This window comes from Hippocampus comes, unplaced genomic scaffold (assembly GCF_001891065.2).
Source record: "Hippocampus comes isolate QL1 unplaced genomic scaffold, H_comes_QL1_v1.1 scaffold23, whole genome shotgun sequence".
NCBI lineage: Eukaryota > Metazoa > Chordata > Actinopteri > Syngnathiformes > Syngnathidae > Hippocampus > Hippocampus comes.
In genome coordinates this window covers 722,322-743,318 of record NW_017806066.1, presented here as the reverse complement: position 1 = coordinate 743,318, position 20,997 = coordinate 722,322, and the positions used below count along the sequence as shown (strand labels likewise).

Sequence of the window (20,997 nt, the reverse complement as noted above, 5' to 3'; positions counted from 1 at the left end):
CACGGTCACACAGGTATCTGGCAAAGGAAGGACTGTGAGTTTGCAGCCACACACCAAGTGATTTGCCCTGTGACATTTACATCATTATATTCAATTAAAATGCTATGCGCTTCAAATGTCTTTTTGCCAGCTTGAGGTTGAACATATTAACCTGTCACAGTAGAGCTGAAGGTGCCGAGGCATTTCTCCATGCGGTACGGCATCTGGAGACTCCTGCAGTCGGAGTGTCTGAAAGTCAACACAAACGCAGCGATCCGGGATTATAAAATAGGGGTCCATCGGGCACTTCAGTCTTGCAGTGGTATTAGTGCTGTGGAAAGAGAACGTGGACAATTCGGTTATAAAACCGACGGTGTGTGCTCATTGTTATTTTCCAAGTCATGCTTACTTGCTGCACTTGCGAGGAAGAGCGTAGCCCTGCAGGCCCGGAGGCACAGAGATGTTGTTGATGACATGACGACAGCTTCGACACTGCAGACACACCTTGGTGGCCTTGGCCTTCACGGGTGTCGCGGAGATGATGATGCCATGTACTTTCACCAGATGAGACACCTGCTCAGACTGCAGAGGAAAGAATTGACGAGTTGAAATAAACAAAGTCGCGTTAAGAAATTAAGCAAGGTTTGGTTGCATATGTTTTACCTTAAGGCTGCGGAGAGAGGCGTGATGTGCATCGCTCTTCAGCATGACTTGAATGTCTTGCACAATCTCTTCTCCAACTGGACGTGGACGTGTCACCTCATCTGCAACCTCCTTAGCAGCCTCCTCCAACTGTTTGTTGTGGTCACAAAAAAAAAAAAAAAGACCAACAAAGCCGTAACAAAGTAAGCGACAGTAAACTTTCATACAAGTGGAGATAATTCAGTAGGGAATTGCAATGAATGGTTCCTTACCTGATTCAATCTCTGGGATTAGCACACGATGTAAATATTTTTCAGGCACTTCAACTCGAAGATATTCCCCATCTTTGGCTTTATTTAAGATATTTTTCCCCTTTTGTGCAAAGTTATCAAAACAGGCATTGCATGCGACTAACAATAAAAATACGTTTAATTTTGTACTTAAATACATTTCGTAGTTTGTATTATTAATGTAATCTACTGTGAGTTTTTTCATTTCAGTTTGATGTTATTTTTAATGTAAGTAGCTGAACTTTCGGCACATCTGCTCAACATACATAACCGTTTCCTTTGAAAAGTACTCCTCAAGTGGAACTAGCATCGGAACTTTTTGCAATGCACTCTTTAAACGTGGAATTGAACTTCTACGATTGTTTTTCCTTGGTAGGGAGGACCACCTACCTGTATTTATATGTGAAGCCAGTTCGGTCGGTTCCCACTCGAAACTGTCGGAGAAATTCACGGAATCGCTTCTTGATCTGAATCCGCTTCTGTCCACCTTCATCTGGGCCTTGCTCTCCCGCTCCGAAGCTGTCGCTGTAGTAGATTCCAGGGTCGTCAAAGCCAGACATGATTCAAGCAGCAAGGGTTGCTAATTAGGACAAAAATCCCACGACCGTCAAAGTTCTACAAACAATGGTTCCGGTCACTCTTTTCGCGGCAAAACTCAACTTCTTCCTGTCTGTTTTCCCGCGAGTCTGTCGCACAGGAAGCGGTCTTTCTTGCCTCCCATTGGCTGACAAGAAATTCTACCTGACTTTATTGGTCTGCTTGCTGATACGGAAGTGACATCACTGTGAAGGTGGTGCTTGTAGCGGCACATGTGGCGCGAAAAAAAGACAAGTGTTCCGGGAAGGACGTGTGCACGCAGTTTTCAATCCCAAATTGAAACCCGGGAACAAGATGCATCTTTAATCGACACCCTAATCAATATTTCAGTAGTCTTACACTCTTTTAGTTTCATACCGAAATAACTTTCATGGAGCCCACATCGACCCAAACATAAAGCAATCAGGATTATTCGAAAACATGCATTAAAGGTATCTGAGTGACAACGAGGCAATTATGTTTATTGTGTGTACAATAAAAAAAAAAACATTTTTAAATGAATACTTCTCTTACACTGACACTGAACTACTGTATATCCATCCGGACATTAGAAAAAAAACAAACAAACATTCACACCCAGATTCGCATACAGTATGTGTACCATGTTTTTGGCATCCCAACTTTAGGTCACTGGTCTCGGGCCTACACAAACGTACCTAATTAAGTGTCCAAATAGAGCACGTACGGTATGTATGTATGCACTATATAGCACAGTACATAATGTAACGTACATTCTTTTGAAATCATTTGATGGAAACCATCTCAATGGTTATAATCTGCATATTTCCCCGTATGTGGGATTTTGTGTGTGTGTGTGTGTGTGTGAAGTACACCCTGTCGTTCCCATGGCTCTAAATATATTGTGGGTTGTTTATACATCCTGTTTTACCATCACAGTTGTTTATCGTTTATCGTATTGACGATTTCTTTTTTTTTTAGTCAAAAATATCAAGTTCCCAACTCTGCCATCGTGACTTGAAATAAATCATCATCACAAGGCAAAGTGGAAGAAAGTTGAAAAGGTGCGAGAACTGTAGCATGTTGGTGTTAGAGAAAGATATAGAAGCTGTTGGCTGTGGGAAAGTGGCATCACACTTTTTGACACCAGTCCCGCAACTGAAACCACAGTGTGCCACCACCCGCATTTTTCATGGTTTTATTTCATTTTTTTTACGTTGGTCATTATAGCTTTCAGCTCACAAAAAAACCCGAACTCACTTTCTCGAGAAATTATCATGAGGAAAAAAAAAACCCATCAATATGATCACGATTTTAAAACAGAGACTAATACATTTAATGTATTGGTTTCACATGACTGTAAAATACAAACTTGAATATTCTAGCTATTCAGATGCATCTAACTAACCAAAAGTGGGTGTCACGCGTTGTAGCTCCTGGACAGAAGATAAGAAGGGACAGGAAGCCAGATTTGAATTTGAATCATAATGCGCTGCATAATGCCACATTAGAGTTTAAGCGTAAATTTATCGGGTGGCATGGCGGACGACTGGTTAGCACGTCTGCATCACAGCGCAGAGTGCAGGGTTCGATTCCGCCTTCGGCCTTCCTGTGTGGAGTTTGCAGATTCTCCCCGCGCCTGTGTGGGTTTTCTGCGGGTACTCCGTTTTCCTCTCCAAAAACATGCATGGCAGGTTGATGGAACACTCCAAAAAAGTCAACCTGTGAAACAAAGCAACATACTGTACTGTCATGGTAGGCATGTTTCTTTCTCTTCCATCCTCTCCATGTTTCTGGTTCTTAGAAAGACGGCTTGCCACAACCATAAGAAGAACGCAAGATTTGAAACCCCCGACCCCCTACCCCACCGCCAGTGAGGCATGAACCCACCAAACCCACCAGCCCGTCTCACTTCCCTGCACTTATCTCGCCTGCTCCCCCAACCAGCCCCTCGGAGAGACTCGCGAGCCCCCCACCACACCGACCACAGGCCTGCGACGTGCCTTTCTCCATGCACATCAAGGCAGGCGAGCGTTTTCTTATCCTGCTCGCAGAAGATGTGTACAAAAAAAAAGGGGAAAAAAAAGCCCATAATGCTTAGAAAGACTGTTTTGGTTTCTTGTATTTCATGGCCCTCAATGATTCGATGTCAGCCTGGGGACAGAAACCGTTCACTTGTCAAGATTGAATGAATTCATAGTTAGTTTTATTTTGAGACTATTAAATGATAGTCTGGAAGTTAAGTATTATATTTGATGTGATACGACTTCGCCAGTCAGCAACCCAATGAGAAAAAAAAAAATGTCCCAGAACCCTTCCAGATTAGCCTGAGTTTTATATTCATCATGACCAAATTGTATCATGGATGAGAAAACCCCCTCTTCACCCGTGCAGAGCTTTTGGATCTCATTACTCAATTTGATGGTGGGATGTTCAAGCCACAGTTTGTGCGTCCGCATCATGAGGTGACTCAAGGCCATCCATTTTATCCGAAGATGTGAATTCACAACGGACCGAATGGACATCCTCATATGTGGTACTTGAAAATCAAAATGTGAGAACATCGCTAAGAGTAAGTGAAAGGGAAAATGTTTTTGAAGCATGCAACCATTTTTGGTTGGTGTTTTGGAACAAGGGTGTCTCTCACTCTGTAACTTTTCAAAATGCGTTCAAACTTTGGCGTGTCACCAGCAGATGCGCCTCGGGAGGAGAAAAGAGGACGTTACTGACATTCGTCTGTGCGCTTCAGAGGTAAGGACAGCACTTTGCCACAGAAAACCTTTTGCTGTACTACAACCTGATATTTAAATTTGTTTTGGAATTTTCATACATTTCTGATTGTTGCATCATTCCTAAATATGGAGATTATCAACATGATATTACCGTGATAGGTGGCATATAGTCAGAAAATAACTTCATATCGAAGCTTTGCCCAGTTAGATGATTATAAATGATATCATGTCAGAAATATTTGTCGTGTTACATTTTCTGACATCTCATCGGTAAAAGTTCGCTTTCATAAAATTTCGGTCAGAATCACATTGGCAGAGAGTTCTTCTTTTGATTGTCGTCATTTGCAGGGGAGCAAAACTACGAGTGACATGGAACAATTTTGACTGTTGGCTATTTTTAAAGACAGCATTGCCAGAAAAAAAAAAAAGCTTTTAAAGAATCTAAAGATTGACGGCAGTTCTACACCACTGCAAATGACAGCAAAACAATTTGCACACAAATCTCTTTTAATGTTTGCGTTGAACATCAAGTATCAAGTTTAGCTCCCTTGTTATCAAATGAGCTTTGCTGTTTTGCCGGCTCTCCAAATAGGCTGTCGTCAGTTAACAGCGATTCTGGAAGTAGTCGAGAAGGTTTCGCAGGTGGCGGGCTGCGTTGGAAACCTCAAGCTTTGGCATCTCAAAACGAACGCGTGCCAGCAGGTGTTTTAACGATCGCTTGGATGAAGTCTTGCCTGACTTGTGCAGGTTGTGCCATGCCGCGGTCGTTTCTTGTGAGGGGTAAAAGGAATCACCCCCCTGGTGCGCCCAAGGACTTCTTTAGACGGCGGGATCAATCTCACGCTGATCAAGTTCAGCCGGCGGACACCGAAGATAACGTGCGGCCCGATTTCCCGAAGGAGCCTACATCTGAGGGAGATCCCCCATGGGAGGGAACGTCTTTGCAGAGTCAACAATGTCTTCCAAAGGATCTCTGCGCATCTGGTAACTCGAAGGATTTTTTTTTTTTTTGGTCACGGTAGAGAGAATGGTCGTGATTTTGCAAACACAACCCAAGACATTCATGAATTGCATTCAAAGAACAGCTTCCGGTTTCTTCCTCCAGCAAACTCCGGTGAGAGGACTACTCATGCAGTGCGGGACTCTGCTTGGTCAGCGGAAAGACACCAGACGTCAGATAGAGAGCGACAACTCGAACGGCTGGTCTTCACGCTACTGTGTCGCGCATCGCATACGGACCTCAGATCTCCACTCAGCCACTGTCCGCTCTGTGAAAAGGTACTTTGGCTTCCAAGTAGGACTCCATTCAGTGACAGTTGGGAAAGAAACCCCGAGAAACAACGAGCGCACAAACCGCTGACAGCTAAATGTTCATTTCAAAACGAACGAGGTCAGGAAGTGCTTTTGAGCAAAGTGCTTTTGAACTGCAATGCGCCATATTCAGCCCTCAGCTGCGTCTCTCATATTTTGGTGACCATACAGTAGCACTTAAACGATCAACACATTTGAAAAAAAAAGGTCAATCCAAACGAAGAATGATCTTTCGATTCCGTCCTCGTGCTGAATCTCTTTGGACTGACGGTGACTGTGGGAAGAAGCCACAACCGTCCTGATAAATCCACCACAGGAGTCAACAACAGGCGAAATCCTCGCAATGTGGAAAATTTTGAGCACTTGCAGACATTTACACAAACAAGTTGTTGCGTCTCAATATTTATGTTTCCTCCCTTGTTAAATTATCGTTGATATCTCATTCGCATGATCCGTATCTACACGTGGAAGTGAGTTTCCGTTATTTGCCATATCAAACTGGTTGCCATTCACTTAAATCAGTACCAAAGAAGCGGCACTCAACGTGAAAATGGTCGGTGACCCCCTGATCCACGATGACCTGTCTTAATCCTTCAGTCCCTTTCGCAAGACGATCTGCAGGCTCATGTCGGCGGCAGCTTTCCTGTCCCCTTGATGAGGTCCCAAGCCACCGACATGTCCTCGATGACTTTCGCTGCAATTGACAGCTTTGGCAGAACCAAGGTAATGTCCCCCGGATCACCTTGAATGCACGGTCGAGTTACAAGTGACGCGTTCCCTCGCCAAAACAGGCACGAAGCTTTGGCTGCAAGGTGTGTGGAAAAATGTTCAAGCGCTCGTCGACGCTGTCCACACATCTGCTCATCCACTCTGACACGAGGCCTTACCCGTGCCAGTACTGTGGCAAAAGGTTCCACCAGAAGTCAGACATGAAGAAACACACATTCATCCACACAGGTGAGGTGCAGTAGTTGTCGCGTACGAGTGTCGGATGTCCAATTGAGTGGGCCCCGCCCTCTTTTTCTGCACTCAGGTGAGAAACCACACGTGTGTAAGGTGTGCGGCCGAGGATTCAGCCAAAGCTCCAACCTCATCACTCACACTCGCAAACACGACGGTCACCGACCGTTCAGCTGCCCGCGCTGTCGCCACAACTTCCAACGCAGGGTCGACCTACAGCGCCACCAAGAGACTCCGTGTGGCTATGGAAGCATATACGCGCAAAACTGACTGCGGCACACCTGTGCCACGCGACAATGTGCATGCTATTTCAAAAGAAGATTGATTGTGGAAGTTTTATCTCGGAAAAAAAATTGCATTTGTTCTTTTCATTTTTCAATAAAGCTTATGTACAGTGAACCCTCGTTTATCGCTGCGCTTGCGTCCCGAAAAAGAACCCGCGATAAATCCGTGAAGTGGTCAGTGTGACTGCTCGTAATGGTCGAGTCGACCAACGTTCAACAGCCTTTATTGTCCACACGTCCATAGCTGATGAACACCATTTTGGGGTGAAAAACTATGAAGTACAACATCCTTACATATATCTCAACAGCATTAAAAAAAACCCACACACATTAGTCATAGCCACATACCGTTTAGCCTTCTAACCGGGAATTTAGGAGTAATAGAATAAATCGAAGCCCTTGCCGAATGCAGCTCACGCTTGCGTCTCTTTCCTCAAAATGACGCGCGTCGAATCAACATTCACCACTCAATGTAATCCTCAAATTTAACAGCAGGGGGCAGAATAACCTAAACCGTCACCATCATGCGGAGAGGCACATGAATTTAATATTACCATGAACATGGAATTGCGACAGTTACACTCAGCGTTATTTTTTACGATTATTACACAATACAATACTGTGCCATAGGATTAAACCAAAGATCAAAACCTGTTTTGTTGCAAACGTAAATTTGACAAGCTGGACAGAGACGAGGCGTGGAGACTGTTGACATTGATCTTCAGTCCTTCGACAATCAGGACGCAGAACAAAATGCGTGGAAAAAAAATGGCACCGAAAAAAAAAAGAATCCGCGAAACAGCGAAGCCACACTTTGGTGACACAAGATGCTCTGAATGGCAGTTCGGTAGCACATGAACATGAGCCAGTCTGCAACCAGAGATCTTCTGGTGACAATAGCTAAAAGTCACGGATATTCCCTGCTAGAACACAGATATTGGAAAATGGTGGTGGTGTAGGCCGTCTCTGATTTGGCCTCCAGTTCATTTTCTGAGGATGCAAATACATAATCCCACGTGGTTATACCTCCAGTTTTAAATAGGCAGCAGCTGTAAAAACCTAGTCTGGATTTATACAACGACGGAATGAGCAGGAGGGATGTTGGTCACGTAGGTCACGCTCTGCCTTGGCAGCAATTTCAGAGTATTTCACATACAAGAGTATTTTGTCTGAACTCCTCTCAGCCCACCATGTGTTCCGTTTGTTGGAGGAAACACTGAGAAAGAGATTCAGCAACAACAACAACAAAAAAAACGGTCTTCACACTTTGCAGGTGCTCACCAATGGTGACACATTTTCTGTAACCGTTGATGGCAAAGTTTTGACAATCTGTATGGTACTCTGTCCCATTTAGGAAATGGAATTTACACAGATGCATCCATGTTGCAATGGAGTGAAAACTGACCTGAATCACAATAACTGTACGAAGCACAGGTGTCAAAAGTCATGGCCCCGGGGGGCCCGATCTGGCCGCTGACATTATTGATGTGGCCCGCAAAGGGCAAATCATGTGTGTCGACTTTGTGTTTCTTTGCCATTTCTTCGTCACTTTTAACACCACTGAGATGAGATATTGTCAGGTTTGTTTGTTTCCACCCCCCCTTTAAAATAAACAAACAATTTGCTGGCTTCTGATTTCAAAAGTAGACCACATACGGCTCAGGTTCTTAAATCCAGTTATCTCACCTTTAAACCGAGCTGGTCAACTCATCTGACGGAGAAGATGGGCCGCGCGCTCTGTGACCTCCACGTGTCGGGTCTGTTGAGTAAACCTCTCCTTCAAATGGTATCTGGCGGGAAACTCACAAAAAAAATATACAAATCATGAATACATGCATTGACTGGACAACTATCAAATGTGACTTGATGTATAGATACAGTGAATCAATTTATTTATAATATATAATGGTGTTCATTGACACTGTTGAAGATGTATAATCCAATAAAGTTTTTTTTCATATTTGACTTATTACTCATCTTCTGCCTGCTGCTGATTACACACGTCGCAGTTGAGTTCATGGTATTACCTGTGGAACTGGAGACGTACCACAGCCCCGCCATCAAACTGACACCCAATACAAAGGCTGCCAAGGCGATTCCAATCAGTGGACCGGTCTGCAATGAAGAACCTACAGATATTCTCGGTTAGCTTTAAAATGAAGAATTGCCCGCTTGATATATGCTCAAAGACGCACTCACTTCTTTGTTGTGGCGAGGCGGGAACGGCCAGAGGAGAGACACTCAGCCTCTTGGTTCGTAGGCCCGTGGAGGACTTCGGCGCTTTACGTGCCAGCGAGGTCACAGGCTGAGTGACCACCATGGGGCGGGACAGGTTTCGAATCTCACACTACAGTTTGAGAGCCAAGAAGAAATCATGAGACATCATTGACAAGCTAAAAAAAAAGAATGACAGGCAAATTGATGTTTCACTAAATGCGCTTTGATCCTTGATCCACAAATGATTTTGCGTCATATCTGGTCGCGTACCTGCTGTCCAAGTGTCCTCGACACAAGCGGAGGGATACGTTTACCATCCGGACATTCTTTTCTGACTCTCTTCTTTGCGGGCTCCCTGGTCGTCTTGTCGGACACGCAGAGGTGAAGGCTGCAGTGGAGAAACTGCATGGAGACGTTGTAAACTGGTCGCAGGATGAAACTAAATCGTAACGGCCTTATCACTGCGTCCTTCCGCGAGGGTTCTTCTCTCCCCTTGCGTTTGCCTTTGTCGTCAACGGAGACGCCGTCATCCTCATCGCTGATCTCCTCGGAACCTTTTTTATCATCAAGTCTGTCTTCCAGCTCTTCCTCCTGCTCATCAGCATCTTCGGTCTCCCCCTCCACTTTTGCACGCGCAAAGGTAAGAGAGGGGTCTGCGAGACAGTTGTTGCGTATGACAGCCCAGAACGAAGAGGTTTTGGGGTCCGACAGAGGGGAAACAACACATGACTTCACCTCGGCGACGTCGATGAAGGGGCCCTTGGCAGAAATCTGCAGTGGAAAAAAAATAATGGATGATGATGTAGAAACATTTGTTATATTTTGGAGAAAAATAAATGGAATTTGGAACAGTCACGATGGGTAAAAAGTTTATTCTACATTGACGTCGATGAAGGGGCCCTTGGCAGAAATCTGCAGTCGAAAAAAAAAATAATGGATGACGCACTGATGTAGAAACATTCGTTACATTTTGGAGAAAAAAAAGGGAATTTGGAAAAGTCACGACGGGTAAAAAGTTCATTCAACATTCAAAACACAACCTTTCAGGAAAACTTTACAAAAGGGAAAAGGAAATTCAAAATAGGCACCTCGACATAAACACGCTGGTCAGCAGTGATGACGCAGGGTCCAACGCGTCGCTGTTTGTAGCTCTCAGTGACGAAAAGCTTCAGAAGAAGCAAAGGGCCCGATCTGAGTCTGCGTGAGGAAAAGTGCAACGGTCCAGGATCAGGCACGGGAACCCAGGGGGCCTGAGAAGGATTGACATCACCATCACCAGGAACGAGTTGAGGCGCGCTGGCCGCGATGTCCAAACAGCTGAACTAGCAAAAGAACACAGACAGACAGACACACTTCTTGGACTCGATCAAAATTAAATATGGCGGCGGGAAAAATAAATAAATAAATAAATAAAATCGGTGTTTTAGAGCATTGCATTCTTCTTGCATTTTAGTGATAAATGTAGTCTCAAAATACGGTTGCTCTTGATCTGGTAGGTGTGCGTCCACTTCAGTGCTCCCTATTGCCTAGCAAAAATATCAGTATGCGCTTTTCTTACTTGGATTCCAAGTGAACTGCTGGAGATCCAATCAGTCTCATTGTTTGACAATGTGGTAGCAGGCTGCTCTTTCCATAACAGCACCTAAATATATATATATATGAAATATGTAGAAAGGCAATTATGAACAGTTCCAAAAATACTAGTCAGCGATAGCACAAGGTCGCCAAGTTTCTACTAAAACGGTAGTAAAATTCTGTTAGAACAGCTGAACTTTATTTGGGGTCAATTAGGGGGCCCTGTAAAATTTAAAATCATTTTCTCCATGAGCTAATCTTCGTGTTTTGTGGACCTCACCGTGTTTTTGTACTGCACCCCTTGAGTCTGTCCCAGGAGTTGTCCCTCAGTCCCACAGGAAATGACAGGGAACACTAACAGGAAATGACTCCCATTGGACTGAGCCTGGCATGTTGGGTCCCGCAATGTTACGGCCGAAACAGGCACAGGAAAACTCTGAAAGAATAAGAGGTCACATTTTTTGTGCTTCAGTACAAAGTACAGAAGCCAAGGAGTAAGTCCGTTCGATTCGTCAAACGATGACGCTGCAAAGAGATGATTTTACTTTGGAAAAATAAGGCTCGCAGGGCCCACTTTGAGAAGCCTTGCATGAAAGACCTGTAGGATGCGTTGGTCCACTGCCACGCTGAGGCGTCCGTCTTCACACTGCACTGCGAAACCGTCTCGGCCTCGGCGGGCTCTCGCTCCACCAGCGAGCCACTCTCTCAGGTGGCGCTCCTCAGCCCACGCAGGCCTCTCAGCAATGGCCTTCATCGCTACAACCGTATCCAAAACACGAGTAAATATGCACATGCGTACAATGCAACATACAGCAGTTACAGAACCGTGAATTTGGAGCTGGATCATTTGGGTCAGAATTTACACGGTTAGGCTTGTAAAATGATGCAAAATGGAAAACTTTCATTTTCGCTGATAGTCATCAAATAACCTAAAATGCTTTTGAAATGCCAGAGCTCCCCAAGAAAAGCATGCAAACGCACACTTCGGGTCAGGTACCTTTCGACGCCCGTGACCCTTGTGAGGATAAGTGGAATGGAAAATGGAAAAAAAAATGGAGCCACGCACGCGGTCCTGACCTGCCTTGGTCCCAACCAGCTGGATGACAAAGCGATTGGCCTGATCGGCTTCGGTGTAAGAGGTCACGTTGCGGTAGCCGTTCTCTTTGGCCCACGCAAGCAGGTCTGGTATGGTGGACAGGTCGGGGATGAGTGTGGTCGTCAGACTCAGTTCAGGCTCAGGAGGGTAGGGAGGGGAAACGCTGTTAGAAGACTACACAAAAGACACACACACACACACACTCACGTGCGCAAAATGGTGAGCTGTTGCAAAAGCACCAGCGGGCCTCATTGGATGTCATTTAAAAAACAGATTTGATTAGATTCGGGTGGATCAAATTAGCTGAGCACTCATCACAGTTACAAGGCAAAAAAAATGGAGAAGAAGCACAGCATTTTCATCTTCCCTTGGAATAAAATCAGATAGAAATTGCACCCTCACGTGAATCAAGATATGACCCCGGACGTCGTGAGCAACGACGGCCCAGTTGACTGGCACCGAACTGCTCAGAATCAGCACCACCTTTTGCCTCCAAGAATCGGGCGACGGGGCCACCAGGGAGACGATCACCTCCACCTGCAGTGAGCTGGAGCAGACATCTTGAAATGCGCTTAGTGCCGTCACACGGTGCATCTTCCAGTTTTGTGGTGTGTAAGGAAGAACTTGACGGCGGCATCCGATGGAGAAGACTCACCCGCAGAGTCCCGAGCCTGCGGAATGGAGTTTGATGACGTGAACCTCTGGGTCGTTTCCACTTGCTGCCGAATGGCCGCAGCCCTGCACTTCCTGCGGTTGCAGGTCCGAAGTCATGTAGTTGTTGGAGACGAACATTGACTTCAACTGGCAGACAGGAGGCTGGGTCAGATCTGCAAAGGGGAGATTAAAAAAAAGATGGATTTTACATGTGCTGTATTTAAAACTTCTTTTGCGTCATTCCAAGATTTCGAAAGTATTAAAATCCCTTCATATTATTTTAAATAATAAAAATAAAGAGCGCTTGGGCACTGTCTCAAATTTAGCTTGATGTTGAACCTCTGGGTCGTTTCCACTTGCTGCCGAATGGCCGCAGCCCTGCACTTCCTGCGGTTGCAGGTCTGAAGTCATGTAGTTGTTGGAGACGAACATTGACTTCAACTGGCAGACAGGAGGCTGGGTCAGATCTGCAAAGGGGAGATTAAAAAAAAGATGGATTTTACAACATGTGCTGTATTTAAAACTTCTTTTGCGTCATTACAAGATTTCGAAAGTATTAAAATCCCTTCATATTATTTTAAATAATAAAAATAAAGAGCGCTTGGGCACTGTCTCAAATTTAGCTTGATGTTGAACCTCTGTCTTGGTGACCAACTTATAGATCAAATACAGCAGATAAAATAAGTATCAATCGACTTTTTTGATATGATTTGGTTGATATGGCTTCCTTGTCAAAATACTTTGTTTCACCACGAGCACCACCGCTCCTTCTGATGTGCCACCTCGGCCACTGGGGGGCAGTATAATTGTCATGCAGACACACATGAAGAAGAAGTTTGACAACGACTGTAAGCGACTCAGTATGATGCTGTAATACCAGCCGTTCTTCATTTACGGTCAATGCTGAGGAGGTTCAAAAGTACAGCTATTGATACTAATCATTAGCATGTCCACGGCGGTTTCCAGTGAATGTTAGCATAAGCTACCGGCACTTCTTTCGGCAATTATACAGTTGTTTTAAATATCGTTGTGTGGCGATTGTCTTTTTTTTGGATGCCCAATTTGACAGTAGAATTCAACGGTTGGTCCGGCAGTGGCTCACCCTCTCCAAGACGGACATAGACTCTGTTTCCATGGGTAACATGTGTCAGAGAGGACAGGTTACCGTGGTGTTTCAGAGCCCAGCGGTATAGCGCACGCGGCCGGAAAGGGAGCCAATGCAGTGGCCGGACGAGCAAACTTAGAGTTTGGGACTGTACGCTGGAGTTTGAGGACACCTGAAACAAGGAGCCGTCGACACAATTAAGTGAATGTCATAAATTTGGTTGTACACGCTTCCTTATACAAAAGAAAGAAAAAAAAAACACAGTGCAGGTTTTTGGAACCGAAACATTTTGAGCTAGGCTGCACTTGCCTTGACGATTACAGGGAGGTCAGGGGGCAGTCTCTCAGCTTCCAGCCTCCAGCTGATTGGTTGCTTGGAGCTGAGGAGTAAATAAATTTTTCTCGACGCCGACTTGCTCAAACTTAGAGACAACGGCTTCAATAATATTGTGACCTGTGAAGGGAAAAGGGCCACAGTTCTATGTTGCTGAAGGACATTTTTCAACAGGGAGGCATGCAAGCTTGTCTGTGAAACTCAGGTTTATAAATCTCTTGTAATGACTAAAACATTCCTGTAGATGGTGGTGTTGCATCACTTAAAAAATATATAATTTTTAAGGATTTTGGGATGTGGGTCTCTTTGATGCCTTTGTGACTATCGAACCAAGGTACAGTTCTACCTGTGTATGATGAGTGCTAGTTACCATGCTGTCAGTGCCGCTGGTTCCTCTCCCCACTGCGATGACATGCGTCTCCTTGCTCCCGCTCTCTCTGGCGGCGCAGCCCGGGCCCGCCTCAAACTTCTCCAGCAGGGCCTCAACTGGGTGGAGAGCCCCCACTCGAGCCACAGAACATTGTCTCTCTTTACTGGACGCTGTTGGGTTACGGCGGATCCATGAGAGGAGCCGTTGAAATGCCGCGTGCATACTTGGGGATGAAAATAAGCCTACGCACCTGCCTGTCTCCTCAAGAAGAGCAGCAGTACATAAAAAACAGTCCATCTCATTCCTGACAATGACGGCATCGTGAAAGATTTAAAGCGATGGGCCGGCCTGCATCATCCTATTGAAGAGGAGCATCATCAAGACACATCAGAACCCAGCAGACAGGCACTATTTTCCATTTTCAATCAATTCTGCTTTCACCAACAACCAAAGCAATGTCTCGTTCGATTACTGAAACTCAAAAGTCACTCCAAAACATCTCGTTAGTTTTGTTATGACCTTTCAATTCCACCCAAACTACTTTCTAGTAACGACCCAAAAGCTGAACTCACCTGAGACGGAGCCGCTCCAGCTGCTGCCTCGCTCGTTTTTGCAAAGACTGGTGTCCACAGCTCGATCCGTCCCCACCCAGCCCACTCACTCGCTCGCTCACTCACTTCCTAAACACACAAGCACGCACTCACACGCACCCTCCAAATCCTGCACCGGCGACAACACTCACCTGTGGGCCGCTTCAATGCATCTTTGCAGCTGAGGTGCTACTTGTGAGAAATATCTGTGAGGGGAGTACGAGGGGACACTGTGGGCATCTACGGTCGAGGAAGGGGGCGGCGACTTGCACACGCAGATATTTTGAATGCTTCGCTGACCATGAAATAATAAATTTAAATCAAATAAATAAATACATAGCATTTTTGTTGAATTGTTCAGTGCATTCTCAATCCATCCTTTGTCAAGTTGCCATCATGCATTGAGGACTTTCCGCTGGTTTCACCAAAATAGAGATATACTTATCTGATGGTTCAGAGGTGTCAAACTCCAGGCCCAAAGGTCAGATCTGGCCCCGCCCCTTCCTTCAATATGGCCCACCTAAGCAAATCTGTGTGCCGTCAATCACTTACGCCATTTCCGGTGTCTCGTTGGCATGCATGAGGCCTCATATGTCAGCCGCACGTGATCACGGAGATTTGATCCGGGCTTTTGAGGCACTGTTGGGAGTCTCGCTGGGCTGACACGTACTCCGGGGTTTCCGAGGCAAACATCCTATCTCAGGTTAAGGGGGCCTGGTCTGGTGGCCGAAGTACTCCAACTCTGCTTTTTGTGATCTCCAATCTTCCCTCGAGCGCTTCGCAGCTGAGTGTGAAGCTGTCGGGATGAAAATCAGCGCCTTCCAATCTTCAAATGCAGAGATTGCAACGTGAAAGTGGATGAAAGTGATTTAATGAAACTAAAACAACGTTTACAACACATCTTTTACAGCAGGATAGGACAAAGTATTACAAATGCCTCTTTTTTTTTTTTTTTGACACAATCAACAAAAAGAAACGGAATTTGACTTGACAGTAAACTGACTTTCGTTTCTTTGGCGCCCCCGAGTGTTCATTTTGAAGCAGCGCATGATTGACAGTGACGACGTACATTCAGGACTGACCGAGTTTTGAGTCAGTGTGAGACACAGCATAGACAAAAAACACAAGATGAGAGACCAAAACCTGTCGTGAGGATAACCAGCTTCCGACTGATACTTTTTGGCTCGTTGAGCATTTTGCCGACAACGATGCCGACTCCAGACAGTGCACACAGCGGGACCATGTCAACTCCATTGCTACATAATCTGGATTATCTTCGGTGATCATCTCGATTTCCGCGAAAAGCCCCTCCAGATTGTCCAAAAGGTCAGCAGGTCACTGACACTGCAGATGTGCGAGACACGCGATCACATACTGGCTGATTTTCCTCCCCCCTTTCACACTCAACACATGCACGCAAACACACACACACACCCACCCACTGATCCAAGCCAGTTGTTCATCTCATGAGTTCCTGCAGCTAACCATCCCATCCTCCTCCCCTCTTTGAGTCTGAGGCCGGCAGTGGCCGTCCGCTACACTGTGGACCCTAGCAGAGGTCAGACACATAGTCAAAATCCTTAAAATAGTCCTGCTCCTTTCGGGAAAGGCTGCGTCGCTCGCGGGGCGGCGTGAGGGTCGGAGCCTCGGCTGTAAACTCCACATCAAAGTTGCTGACGTCCTCTTTTGCTTTGATGGACGGGACAAAAGGCGGCGAGACTTTCCGAAGAAGGAGAGCCTCCCAGTCCGTATCCTAAACCACATGGCGTAGTCAGAGAATCTCGTTTGAAAATAACATTCGTATTTTTACTTCCAACTCACTCTGAAGAAAGGCTGTTTTTTCACATCCTCAGCATCTTTTTCTCCAGAGCCCAGCCGCCTCTCAGGATTCCTTCTCAGGAGCTTGCGGCGCAGACAAAAATTCAACAAACCACATCACATGAAGGTATCTCAACATAAAGTATATACATCCTTGATTTTCCATATCCTGCCGAATACCACATATCAGGATCACCCCCCCCCAAAATTGATGATGAGAAGTCCTGGGAAGTCCAAAGCTTACCCGTCTCATAATGCCAATGGCCTCATTGGAGAGAAAGCGCGGGTAGCGCACTTCGTCATTCACGATGCTGTCAAAAACCTCCTCTTCATCATCACCCGGGAAGGGGGACTGAAAAACAACGCGTGTGCATTATTTGACTTTGGAATCGTGTGAGCTCGTTGCTGTCTTCTATGAACTACGGAGCAGTGCAACCTCTACAATTCAAATGGAATTTTCGGCCATGCAAGACCTCGGCGTCCCTCAATTTACAATTAACCGAAATGTTTTTCGCTTTTTCTTTGGCGGGGTCCCCCAAAAATGAACAAATAAAATAAATGGTAGCGGATTCATGCAAGCCTCATTTGCAGTCTTGATGCGAAAAGGCGAATGTCTCGTGTGGTGGAGGGTGTCGTCAGATAACCAGCAAACCCCCCCCCGTGTCACTTTCGGGGATTGACAAAGTCGACAACAATGAATCTTCGAGTTTCCTTTCAATGCTGTTGCGTCAGTCCTGGTTGTCATGGAAACAACCACGCACGATGACAACTGAGTGCTTTCAACAAGATTGTGAGCAGAAAAAATAAAAAATAAATAAAACCACTGGCAATGTCTCTCTTTCAAAGATGCCAACGTGACCCCGTGACCGTGTCATCATTTCTCAAAAAGGCGCTTCATTTATTCACAAACTCCTTTTGACACGTTCACCGTGCATCTCCAACAAACAACAGTCACCCAGAAAACAAAATACTTGCCACGAGAGAGTGATTTGAAAAGCCGGCGAGTGTTTGGAGCTGCCTCTCACCTCTCCGACCAACATCTCGTAGACGAGCACCCCGAGGCCCCACCAGTCGACCGCTCGCGTGTACGAGGTGTCCGTCAGTACTTCTGGGGCCAGAAACTCAGGCGTCCCACAAAATGTGCTGGTCCTGTCCCCATAACCCATGCCTGCGGATGGGGTGGGGCCGGGGACATTTGGTTAAAAGTAATCCAAAAAAAAAAAAAAAAAATCGAATGTGTACAGTAAGGGGTGGATGCCGGAAGGATTCACCTTCTTTACACAGACCGAAGTCAGCTATTTTGACATAACCATCAACATCAAGCAGCAGGTTGTCCAACTTGAGATCTCTGAGAAGGGAAAAAACAAGAAAAAAGGAAAAAAAAAAAAAAAAGAGTTCCTATCAAGCGAATGCACGTGTCGCTGTCTTTTTGGAAGAACGACACTCACCGATAAACAATCTTCTGGTCGTGAAGAAACTGCAGACCCAAGACAACGCAAGCAGAGTAGAACCTGTCGGTCAAGGTGGACAAATTGCCCCATTTCAACCAAAGCGCAGCTTCATCGTCACATTTTTTTTTTTTTGATTGCCTGAACTCAGCAACGTGTCAAATCTCAACTCTAATGTTGTATTGTTGTTGTTCCTGTTGTGATGCTGTTCTCGCTCGCTTTCCTCTCACATTTTGTTCCATCCCACCATATTTCCCAGAACACATAAAACAAAACGAGCAGATCACACGACATTGTGGCACAGCAAACGGTTGACAAAGAAGCCAAACAGAAAAGCCTTTAAAAAAAAAAAAAAAAAAAAAAAAAAACAGAGGGATTGTTTGGATGGCCACTTGTCGGTTGGTTGTTGAGGGGATGATGAGGCAGACGACCACTTTCTCTTGAAATCAATAGCACGGTCTCGTGCGCCCCGCATGATAATTATCGAGTCCGTTTTAGTTATTTAAAAAAGAAATTATTCTGCAGCAGGAGTTAAATCCAAGTTAGACGGTGAGATCACCGTCTTTTTGTGTTTGTTATGTTACATCGCGTTCCGGGTCACTGATTGAACTCACACGGCGCGTGGCTCTGAAAAGACGTCGGTATGGATGTGCATCATGAGGTCTCCTCCGGCGGTGTACTCCATAACAAAACACACGTGTTCTGGCGTCTGGAAACACGCAAACAGGTTGACCAGGAACGGATGGCGGGAGCCGTTGACGGTTTCAAAGATGCGCTTCTCGCACATCAGGCTGAAGCGAGACAAGCAGGGGAGACGGACCGAAGGGATGAAGGTGAGAGTCAAGGTGGGACGGATATTAGACGACGGGGGACGGCGGGCTTGGTCTTTACCTTTCCACTTCGTCCCGCGTGACGATGTCTCCTTTCTTCAGGGCTTTGATGGCGTACAGGTCGCCTGCCGGCTTGTATTCCGACAACAACACCTGGAGAGCCCCAAAAAAAAAAAAAAAAAAAAAAAAAAAGTACATTTAGAGCTGAGAAAATATGAATCGGCGGCAGTCGCCAAAATTGGATTGATGTGTCAATGATTGAAGGCTTCATGACTTCCAGCAGTCACGAAAAGCGAAGGGGTGGACTTTTGGTTCTAATGTTCAAGAGATGTCAAAGGTCACCCAAGTGTCTATCCGAGGGGGAGGTGGTTTCCCACGCTCGTGAAGCAGTCTTCAATGATATGAAGAGGAAATAAACATTCCGAGCAATTGATGACTTGACAACTTCATTGATGATCAAAATATTCAATCGATATTGTGAAAATCAATTCATCATTGAACCGCAGCCCGAGCTAAAAGCCGGCAAACTACAAGCAGTCATTCCGAGTCGGAGGTAAATTGACAAATCGCCACAAAGGGGCAGCACGAACTCAGGCCAATATGTCATTTGCTTTGGTCTCTTATTTCAAATGTGTTTTGGCTATTCAGCACCATCAACTGATCAAAAAAAATAAATAAATAAAAAGAAGAATCAGACCGATAGTTTTGAAAAGAGCTTAAAGGGCGTCCCATCATGGAATGAATAATGGCACGGCATGTTAATACCTTGCCAAAGTGCCCCCTGCCCAGCACCGCGATCAGCTTGAAATCCTGCAAGCAAACGGGGCCTCTGCTTGCTCTGAGAAAGAGAGAGAGAGAGATTACACACAGATTATATATCGGGCATGTAACATAGCGTATGATGCATTTTTCTGTCATACTCCAAACGCATCCATTAATGATGGCAAAATTCATTCATTATTTGCTTGCTTGTACTGCAAAATTGTGCAATATCCACAATTTCAAGATGGTTTATTCCTCCAGTATGGAAAAGAAATCATACCATTTTAGCATGCCGGAATTAGTAAGAAAGACAATTTATGTTTATTCAGTGTTTAAAAAAAAAAAAAAAGGGCTGAACCAAGAAACATATTGCGTGCAGGGGGAGGGTTTCTGGTGTCATGCGGTGTCGGCCATCTTGCAAAAAGGAAGCGCAAAGGGTTGATGGGAATGTAGACGGAGAGTGTGTGTTTTTTGGCACCTGGGCAAGGAGTTCAGAGCCTGTGATCTGTGAACAGGAACATCCGGCACGGAAGGGGGCTCGATGAGCGCCGTCTGCTGCGATGGGAGCGCCACGGAGTGAAGCAAGGGAAGAGGACAGGAGACAACGGGAACAAAATACAAATACACGGCAGATGATTTTGCAACAGGGCTTTTCAAAAACCAGCAATTGACATGGCGTGTGTTTCCTCCCCCCCCCCCCCATCGTTCCCTCTATACCGATGGGTGTGGTTTTAGAACGTGAGGCAAATCAAAAGTGCTCTTGTGTGAACCCTTGGGAAAAAACAATTTGGACGTCCCTGATCCGACATCTGCAACAAGCACGAGAGGAGGCTGATAAACATGCGAATGCTCGTCTCGCCTTCGATGCCGGTCGCATCCACTTGCAGACCGATGTATGCGGCCGGCTGGCTCCTCCCCTCAGCCAAGCTCCTCCCCTCCTTCCTCCACGCTAACTAGTTCTCTCAAAATCAGTAATTAATCCCTTAATGCTCCGACCTCCGATGAACATGCCATCTGCCACAAGCCTTTTCCCGCTCCGACTCTCCCTCTGCTCATCTAAATTTGTGACCTGTTTTTTTTTTTTTTTTTTAGTTACTGTTTGCGGTTGGAAAAATTGACACTAAATTTCAGAGTCTTGCTCAATGGTATCTTGACAGGGAATAGTCGGGCGAATGGCGTCCACTTTTGCTGAGGAAGAGATTCGGTTCTCGTCTTTCATTCCGAAAAACACTTCCCGTGTTTTCTCTCCGACGTGGCCGCTCGCCATCGGATTGCATTCATCTGCCCAGTCAACTGTCGCTCGCGGCTTTGGCCTTCCTCGCATTAAAGCTCCCCTCCATCCAATTTAGAGCCACTCCAACTGTCCAGGGTTGGAATTTTGGCTTTGTTCGTTCTCTAATTCCTCCCAACTTTTCGTTCGGCTCAGTGACGGCTCTTCGGCTTCTG

General features: G+C 45.7%; 4 protein-coding genes and 1 long non-coding RNA gene across 12 annotated transcripts in view; 1 reads left to right on the top strand and 4 right to left on the bottom strand.

The window, feature by feature from the left end:
* Positions 1–1,591, bottom strand: part of mcm5 (minichromosome maintenance complex component 5) — a 9,437-nt gene extending 7,846 nt beyond the window's left edge. The window contains exons 1-5 of the mRNA XM_019893468.1: positions 1,302–1,591; positions 894–903; positions 643–771; positions 389–561; positions 152–310 (exon numbers count right to left, since the gene is read on the bottom strand). Of these exons, the coding sequence (XP_019749027.1) occupies positions 152–310; positions 389–561; positions 643–771; positions 894–903; positions 1,302–1,471 (641 nt within the window). The 5' untranslated portion in view covers positions 1,472–1,591. The remainder of the gene's footprint in view (positions 1–151; positions 311–388; positions 562–642; positions 772–893; positions 904–1,301) is intronic.
* Positions 1,592–3,910: 2,319 nt separating this feature from the next.
* On the top strand, positions 3,911–6,840 carry LOC109530047 (zinc finger protein Gfi-1b-like). Of its 2 annotated transcripts, XM_019893557.1 has the most exons (6): positions 3,911–4,217; positions 4,946–5,182; positions 5,304–5,476; positions 6,107–6,232; positions 6,301–6,466; positions 6,543–6,840. In XM_019893557.1, the coding sequence occupies exons 2-6, from the start codon at positions 4,954–4,956 to the stop codon at positions 6,737–6,739; spliced, it is 891 nt and encodes a 296-aa protein (XP_019749116.1). In that variant the 5' UTR covers positions 3,911–4,217; positions 4,946–4,953; the 3' UTR covers positions 6,740–6,840. The 2 variants fall into 2 exon arrangements, with proteins under 2 accessions (XP_019749116.1, XP_019749115.1); XM_019893556.1 differs by lacking the exon at positions 3,911–4,217 and having other exon boundaries at positions 4,563–5,182.
* A 120-nt stretch (positions 6,841–6,960) lies between these two features.
* engl (endoglin, like) lies at positions 6,961–14,424 on the bottom strand. 3 transcript variants are annotated; one of them, XM_019893554.1, is made up of 17 exons: positions 14,354–14,424; positions 14,104–14,273; positions 13,710–13,853; positions 13,398–13,572; positions 12,635–12,762; positions 12,297–12,340; positions 12,044–12,188; positions 11,623–11,815; positions 11,144–11,301; positions 10,826–10,981; positions 10,529–10,612; positions 10,059–10,220; positions 9,241–9,741; positions 8,953–9,100; positions 8,781–8,882; positions 8,440–8,554; positions 6,961–7,969 (listed from the first exon to the last, which is right to left on the bottom strand). In XM_019893554.1, the coding sequence occupies exons 1-16, from the start codon at positions 14,421–14,423 to the stop codon at positions 8,442–8,444; spliced, it is 2,493 nt and encodes an 830-aa protein (XP_019749113.1). In that variant the 5' UTR covers position 14,424; the 3' UTR covers positions 6,961–7,969; positions 8,440–8,441. The 3 variants fall into 3 exon arrangements, with proteins under 3 accessions (XP_019749113.1, XP_019749114.1, XP_019749112.1); XM_019893555.1 differs by having other exon boundaries at positions 6,961–7,743; XM_019893553.1 differs by having other exon boundaries at positions 6,961–8,554.
* Positions 14,425–15,542: 1,118 nt separating this feature from the next.
* LOC109530043 (serine/threonine-protein kinase N1-like) overlaps positions 15,543–20,997 on the bottom strand; it is a 22,541-nt gene continuing 17,086 nt past the window's right edge. For 2 of the 5 annotated variants that reach the window (XM_019893552.1, XM_019893548.1), the window contains exons 13-22: positions 20,030–20,106; positions 19,555–19,627; positions 18,851–18,942; positions 18,574–18,750; positions 17,960–18,022; positions 17,783–17,859; positions 17,537–17,679; positions 16,756–16,863; positions 16,515–16,595; positions 15,543–16,446 (exon numbers count right to left, since the gene is read on the bottom strand). In XM_019893552.1, coding sequence (XP_019749111.1) covers positions 16,243–16,446; positions 16,515–16,595; positions 16,756–16,863; positions 17,537–17,679; positions 17,783–17,859; positions 17,960–18,022; positions 18,574–18,750; positions 18,851–18,942; positions 19,555–19,627; positions 20,030–20,106 — 1,095 coding nt within the window. In that variant the 3' untranslated portion in view covers positions 15,543–16,242. The remainder of the gene's footprint in view (positions 16,447–16,514; positions 16,596–16,755; positions 16,864–17,536; positions 17,680–17,782; positions 17,860–17,959; positions 18,023–18,573; positions 18,751–18,850; positions 18,943–19,554; positions 19,628–20,029; positions 20,107–20,997) is intronic. The other 3 variants (XM_019893549.1, XM_019893551.1, XM_019893550.1) reach the window with 3 other exon arrangements.
* LOC109530046 (uncharacterized) overlaps positions 20,250–20,997 on the bottom strand; it is an 898-nt gene continuing 150 nt past the window's right edge. The window contains exon 2 of the long non-coding RNA XR_002170943.1: positions 20,250–20,960. This is a non-coding gene — a long non-coding RNA (uncharacterized LOC109530046). The remainder of the gene's footprint in view (positions 20,961–20,997) is intronic.

Excerpts from the sequence above, each read along its gene's own strand:
- LOC109530047 (XM_019893556.1), top strand. The coding sequence starts at position 4,921 with ATGAAGTCTTGCCTGACTTGTGCAGGTTGTGCCATGCCGCGGTCGTTT. Across the intron at positions 5,183-5,303 it reads AAAGGATCTCTGCGCATCTG|CAAACTCCGGTGAGAGGACT; the intron begins GTAACTCGAAGG and ends TTCTTCCTCCAG. Across the intron at positions 5,477-6,106 it reads ACTGTCCGCTCTGTGAAAAG|TCCCTTTCGCAAGACGATCT; the intron begins GTACTTTGGCTT and ends TTAATCCTTCAG.
- engl (XM_019893553.1), bottom strand. The coding sequence starts at position 14,423 with ATGCCGTCATTGTCAGGAATGAGATGGACTGTTTTTTATGTACTGCTG. Across the intron at positions 14,274-14,353 it reads CTTCTTGAGGAGACAGGCAG|CGTCCAGTAAAGAGAGACAA; the intron begins GTGCGTAGGCTT and ends GTAACCCAACAG. Across the intron at positions 8,555-8,780 it reads GTACGTCTCCAGTTCCACAG|TTTCCCGCCAGATACCATTT; the intron begins GTAATACCATGA and ends TTTTTTTGTGAG.